General features: G+C 43.4%; 2 protein-coding genes and 1 long non-coding RNA gene across 7 annotated transcripts in view; all 3 read left to right on the top strand.

Annotated features, from left to right (window-relative positions):
- LOC308393156 overlaps positions 1–6,848 on the top strand; it is a 55,648-nt gene that overhangs the window by 8,944 nt on the left and 39,856 nt on the right. The gene's annotated exons all lie outside the window — the stretch shown is intronic.
- On the top strand, positions 9–2,911 carry nit1 (nitrilase 1). 2 transcript variants are annotated; one of them, XM_080895235.1, is made up of 6 exons: positions 9–211; positions 525–758; positions 960–1,063; positions 1,163–1,299; positions 1,801–1,926; positions 2,012–2,911. In XM_080895235.1, exons 1-6 carry the CDS (start codon positions 123–125, stop codon positions 2,276–2,278), a joined length of 957 nt encoding a protein of 318 aa, XP_080751361.1. In that variant the 5' UTR covers positions 9–122; the 3' UTR covers positions 2,279–2,911. The 2 variants fall into 2 exon arrangements, with proteins under 2 accessions (XP_080751361.1, XP_080751362.1); XM_080895236.1 differs by having other exon boundaries at positions 56–211; positions 491–758.
- The window catches only part of clcn3 (chloride channel 3), a 39,054-nt gene continuing 35,457 nt past the window's right edge, over positions 3,252–6,848 (top strand). Inside the window, exon 1 of one of the 4 annotated variants that reach the window (XM_080876068.1) lies at positions 3,252–4,407. The gene's annotated coding sequence lies outside the window, so the exon portion shown is untranslated. The remainder of the gene's footprint in view (positions 4,408–6,848) is intronic. The other 3 variants (XM_080876071.1, XM_080876073.1, XM_080876070.1) reach the window with 3 other exon arrangements.

Here is a 6,848-nt window from a genome sequence, read left to right as displayed (position 1 = left end):
AGGAGAAGAAGAATGAACCTTAACTCTTCCTGTTGAAGAGGACAGAGCAGAACACAGAAGTAAATGTTTATATGATGATACTAAAATCGCCTAATCAGGGAAGGTGACAGTGTCTGGGGCCGATGTTGACGCTCAGGTGCGTTTTGGGATCATCTGCAAAGTTTCTGGTCTCGTTCCCAGCTTTGAGGCACAACACCAGGCTGCAAAACAGGTATGTTGTTGCTGTTGTTCTTGATTATTCTTACAGCTGTGAGCTAGCCTTTGTAACAAAGTGTCATGGATTTGCAAATTTTGGGTTATGTCAGCAAATAAGAGCATAAAAACTTGAAGAGTTGGTTCAAATACTGATTTATTTGTAGGTTTCGTTTTACAGATGTCTACCTGTCCTTAAAAGCCACAGTGAGCTGCAGTCAGTAACTGTATAACAGAGTAGTAAGAGCAGTAGTTAATGATCAGCTGTGGTGGTGGTTGACCTGAACGTTTTCTTCAGCCTGCAGCTGAAAAACAACCTCTTCTCTGCGCAGCATGTCCGGCTCACTTCGCCCGCTGGCCGCTGTCTGTCAGGTGACAGCCACCCCTGACAAAGAGGCCAACTTCTCTGCCTGCAAACAGCTGGTGGAGGAAGCCAAGCAGCGAGGGGCCAGCATGGTCTTCCTGCCTGAGGGCTTTGACTACATTGGATCCAGCAGAGAGGAGACGCTGGCGCTGTCAGAGAGCCTGGCAGGAGACACGATCTCAAGATACACTAAGCTGGCCAGGTAAACACACAGCCTTCAGTCTGTTTTATCCAGAGCCAACAATGAAACGCACTGGAGAGATTAACTTCTCACTAACTGCTTAAGTGCAATGTTGGTACAATCAGCTTGTTAAGGCAAAATGTGCTCTTGGTTTCATAATGTGCATGAACTGGAGTCAGCTGGAAACGTGTGGATAAGTATTTAAATCGCTGTTTCTTTCAGGAAGTTGGAGTTGTGGTTGTCTCTTGGAGGATTTCATGAGAGGGGACACGACTGGGAGGCTGACCGACGGATCTACAACAGTCACGTCATAATTAACGACAGAGGTGCTTTTCCGCTGTCTGCCCTCCCTCCCTGTCTCTGTTTAAAGCCCTTTAAAATAAATCTAGTTCATTCACGCTGACACGCTGTCGTTTCCTCCACAGGTGACATCGTTTCAGTCTACAGGAAGTCCCACTTGTTCGATGTGGAGCTGCCAGAAAAAGGCGTGTCCCTCAAAGAAAGCGCTTTCACCATTCCTGGACCCTCCCTCGTGGCCCCAGTCCAGACTCCAATCGGAAAGGTGTCACTTTAAGAGATTTTAAACATGCAAATTAATTTTAATTCCTCTTATTAAATTAAACATTTAGTTATTTACGGGTTCAAATGTAAGCTAAGGGTGCTATAATCATGGGAATCCAGTCAGAATGCAAAAGAAAGCAGTGATTCTGCAGCTGGTTTTATTTTACAGTCCTTACATGTGTGCCAGGTGAGTTCAGTTAAGATAAAAGAAACTCAGAGAGGAAATGAGGGAAAGATGACAACTGAGAAAAAAGGTAAATGAAATAAGAATATTTACTACAGTTTTCATGCTGGTTTCACAGAAACTTGAAGTTTCTCTTTACATTTGATGTTAAATATCCACCAAAAGTAATTCAGGGTTATTTATCCTACAAGGTCTTGTTTGGACTACTTCAAAGATGATGATTTGCAGTGTTTGAAACACCAAAGCACTGATTAAGTGCAGTAACATTAAGGTGGGCACGTGCACGTTGTGTTTCTACTGACCCTGTGCTTAATCCAGGTGGGCTTGGGCATCTGCTACGATCTAAGATTTCCTGAGTTGTCGGTCGCCCTGCAGAGACACGGGGCTGAGATCCTGACATACCCGTCAGCCTTTACTGTAGCCACAGGAGCTGCTCACTGGGAGGTGAGCTGGCTCATTGTAGGACAGCTGGATTGCTGTGAGATATAAACCAACATAAAAATGTCCCTTTAAATGCATTCACACTCAGGTGTTACTACGTGCCCGGGCAATTGAGACCCAGTGCTTCGTCCTGGCAGCGGCACAAGTTGGACGCCACCACGAGAAGCGCTCGTCATACGGACACGCCCTGGCCGTGGACCCCTGGGGCGAGGTGCTGGGTGACTGCGGGGAGGAGAAGCCAGGTTTGGCGCTTGTGGAGGTGGACCTGGGGAAAGTTAGAAGCACAAGGAGGAACATGCCGGTCCAGCAGCACCGCAGAGACGATGCCTTCTACCGCAGCCTGCCTCAAACCTGAGAGGAACGTGGGAGGTGTTTAATGATGGATCCACAAATCAGGATGTCTGTAACAGCCGGCAGAATAAGGTGTCCTTTTTTCACTTCAGACTTCAAGCATTAACAGGAGATCAAAAAAGACATCATTGTGAGCTCAGAATCAACAAACCGAGGTGGTGGAAATTTTTCTTTCCTGTGTGGAAAGAAACCGTCAGTGTTTTTACATCAGTAGTTGACAGAAATTGAGGAAGTTCAAATTAGTTTTCTCTGCTCATGATGGAGAAATCTGAGATGTATTGATTTAAACTCTGAGTCATCAGTGTAGTAGGTCATCTTATTTCCAGTTATTAAAGCTCACTCAGCCTTTTAGCTCTTCCGATAAAGAAAATAATTCTAAAATCATCCCACGAGTCTGTAAGTGACATTACTCCTTCTCATCAATAGGTGGTGCTGTTGGCCAATAAGAGCACAGGAAGGGAGGAAAGCAAAATCTTTCAGTAAGAGAAGATATTGTGAAAGATGTGATGAGAAACAGCGGGGTTAAAACTGAATTGTCTTTCACAGTTAATTTATTAAAATGTGAATTATCTAAAAACACGACACTGTTTGTTTTCTTGTGTTCACTAATAAAAAAATGAGTCTTTGCTTTTCTGCAGTGATGACTTGTTTCTGTCTGATGGGTCAAAATCCCAGTTCCAGCAAGAAACTTATGCATACAGTTAAACATGTATAACAGCTCTAAATATGAATATTAATACGAGCAGTCATGCACTAAGGTTTAATGCTTGTTGGTGTAGTTTTTTTAAATTGGAAAAAACAAAAAACACAGCATGTTTTCAGGTCCATGGGTGTATCCACAAATCTTTGCTTCATATTTGGGTAATATTCTTGCCTTATTTATTTTTGTAGGACAAAGTGACCACACAATAAAAACCCACATGCAACCAGAAACACACACAATCAAATAAAATCAAATATTAACTAAATGAACCTGGATGAACACATTCAAGAGGTGTAAAAAAAACCAAAACAAAACACCTTTATTCTCAGAAATGTTTGGTTTTGAAAACATGACCAAACCATGAATGTAAGTTGTTTGTTTTTTTCTTAATTGAAGCCCAGTATTTTATTGAAGAACAGCTGACAGCTGAAAATCGTTGCAACTTCCAGCAACCTCTAAAAGCTTGAAATTCCTATTTTCATCATATACATGGCTGCTGTTAGGGAATACATATTTTTCTCCAGGGATCGGTGTGATCGGTGTTTGCCAACCATTCTCCTAGGCCAGTGTGAGTGCGGCTTTAACCAGACAGACTGACACAAAAGAGGACAGAGACAACAATCCCGATCTGTCGCTTACCTGGAGTCAAGTGGGTAAGAGACAAAACACAACTTTACTTTAAAGTTGTGTTTTATTTTAATTTTAGTCAACAAGCTTAATTTAGGGCTTTATTTGTGGATTTAATTGCCACTTTTTCCATTAACTATGTCCGATTATAGTGTGTCCGTCCATCCCAGTGTCATGATTTGCTCTCTTGAAGGCCTCAGGGGAATTCCTTCACATCTGGGACAAAGTTCACTCAGACTGAAAAATGAGCTGGTTAGATTTTTATGGTCAAAGGTCAAGGTCATTGAAACTTCACTTCTTTCCACTGGTCCACTGGCCAGAAATGATGACTGTTTCTGGTGGAAGTAGTTTGGACAGCCATGTTTCTGCACACTCCTCGAATTTGGACATTTCACAGTGCACAAGCTTATCCATTGCATTGCATAACTAAAAACTGATTGAAATGGTTGAATTTTGTGATTAGTCGAACAACACACGTCTGTGCAGCAGCGCCTTCGGTCGTCTCTGTCTGTTCGGTTGCAGTGTGGGATGAATAATTGATCAGCTGGCTGCTTCCAGGCTGTTGTGCTATCACAGAGACGGTGGGTGGGAGCCGCTGTCCGCCGATGTCCGCCGCTGCTGCTGCTGGAATATGATGGGAACAGGAAGTGAACGTCACTGACACAGGAATGGGACTGAAAAAAGGAAAACACCACCAGGATGAGGAGAATGTCAAGCTCCTCGGCGTAGGAAACTAAACCCCGGCTTCAGCTCAGGAAAAGGATGAACTGCTGCGTCCGAGCTGGATTTGAGGCATCAGGAAGGTACGTTTGCTGTCATTTGCGGGTGCTGAGGTGAAGGTTAGCCAGCTGTGTGCTGGAGAACAGAGATGTGTGTTTCATCCTCCGAAGCTCTCCGTCCATCCACCCGTCCTCCTGTAGCTGTCAGATTCAGTGAACTTGGCTTCATTTCTCATCCTCGGCGCTGTCGAACAGGTGCTAGCGGGTTTGCTAGCTAGCTGTAGATACTAGCCTGGCTCCGCGTCGATGCCCCTTCAGTGGAAATTTACTGTTAGCCTGGCTGCACGTTTCACTGTGTTTTGCAAACAGTTTGCTGGAGTCAGGCCCTCGGGTTGCAGCTCAGGGTGAGTCTAGCTGGGGCTGTTGTCTTGTTGTTGTTGGGTTTTTTTCTGGACCTGTTTACCCTGTAATGCAGATGTAATAGTAGTGCACGCGCGGCTAACTGCTGAGCTCGTGTGGGTGCGAGAAAGGACTGTCGGTGCGATTCTGTTTCTGCCATGCTGGCTCTGACAGGGTTGTTTTTCTTCATTGGAGCCGAGGAAGCATCAGTGCGTCTGTACCTGTGCAGCTCTGGAGCTGAAAGCTGGCTTTTCCTTACTTAATCTCATGTATAGGAGCATTTTTAAGCTATAACTCGCTTACTAACTAACTGTCAGGGACTTTAAAAAAGTTGGTCTGCAGGTCAAGCGCTGCATCTTTACAGTGGTGTTGTTTTCTTTTCGTGCACCAGATAATTCAGCATGATGTTATTAATTTTACTCTGAGGTGTTTTCTACAAAGTGGAAATTACTTTGGAAACTGATGAGTATTTTTTTTTTTCAGGCATAATGTCCCCAAATCACTGAAAGTAGTAGCTTTCGAAAAGTGAACGTTTTCAGGCTTTCTGTGAAGGGAAACTGATTTTTGTTTTTTGGTATCATTGATCATTTGAAGTTGACCTATTATGCTGTCATATGCATGAAGTCCTAATTGTGGTCGCTGTTATTTATCACAACCATACAGGTCAGAATTACAATACACTCATCATGTGCAGAAATGTTATGGTGATTTTAAACTGTTCTTTTTTCCAGGCTGGAATGATTATACAGCAATGAGTTTAAAAACTAATCTTGGTGCACAAGTTTGAATTTACTCTTGATTTTCTCTAATCCATTCAAAATTACATATATATGTAAAAGCTGAAATATATACATACATTCCCACTAGTATTTGTTTAAATGTCCCTAAGCAAGTCACATCTCGATGCTTTTTGTAGTCATCAACAAGCTTCTGAATATTGGCTACTCTTCTTGGCAGAAGGTGTAGAGTCCATTTAAATTGGTTGGTTTGCTAGCATGGACTCTGCTGTTAGGCGCAGTCCACAAATTTTCAATAGGGTTGAGGTCAGGACTTTGGGGAGGCCATTCCAGAAGTTTAATGTTAGCCTGATCGATCCAAAACCACATCTGAAGTGTGTTTGGGATCATTGTCGGTTTGGACACCCAAATGTGTCCAAGTTTTATCTGTCTTGCTGCTGATTTGAGGTAAAGTTGAAGAATTTGGAGGAAGTTCTCCTTTATTATTATTCCTCCACTTTGTGTAATGTATCAGTACCACTGGCAGCAAAACAGCTCCTGAGCATGGTGCTACCACAACTCCCTTTAATGCCGATGAAGAGAAACAACCAGTTTTAGTTGATCATGATCACTAACAACAAGTTATTAAACCTTGGCCAAGTCAAGATAAAAATGTTGAAAAACACTTAAAATTATTCAAAAACAAGAATTGGATGCATAAGTTTCTTGTTCTTTCTTGTTTTTTGAAAGAAATTAAAGATGTATGGTGGCAGCCCGATGTTTAGCACTGTTGCCTCACAGCAAAAAGGTCCTGAGTGCAATTCCACCAGTGTCTTTCTGTGTGGAGTTTGCATGTTCTCTCTGTGTCTGCGTGGGTTCTCTCCAGGCAATCCGCCTTCCTCCCCCAGTCCAAAGACATGCAGTTAGTGGGGTTAGGTTAACTAGGGATTCTAAATTGCCCATAGGTGTGAATGGGAATGGTTGTCTGTCTCTATGTGTTAGCCCTGTGACAGACTGGCAACCTGTTCTGGGTGTACCCTGCCTTAGGAGAGCTGGGATAGGCGACTCTGATAAGGCTATGTGGAAGAGGATGGATGGATTAAACATGCATGTAGATGTATGCTGTACAACCATTTCACACTGGAGAAAGGCTGGAGCCTGTCCCAGCTACCATAGGGCAAAAGGCGGGGTACACCCTGGACAGGTCGACAGTTTTAGTTGATAATGATCACTGCTCACATTCACACCTATGGGCAATTTAGATGCACCAGTTAACGTAACCCCACTAACTGCGTGTCTTTGGACCGCAGGAGAAAGCCGGAGTACCCAGGGAGAGAACCCACGCAAACACAAACTCCACACAGAAAGGTCCCAGCTTGATGGTGTATGAGTACAAAAAAACTTTTGGTA

This window comes from Rhamphochromis sp. 'chilingali', assembly GCF_963969265.1.
Source record: "Rhamphochromis sp. 'chilingali' genome assembly, chromosome: 1".
NCBI lineage: Eukaryota > Metazoa > Chordata > Actinopteri > Cichliformes > Cichlidae > Rhamphochromis > Rhamphochromis sp. 'chilingali'.
Note: the sequence above shows the minus strand (reverse complement) of the source record. Positions and strands in the feature narration are given on the sequence as shown.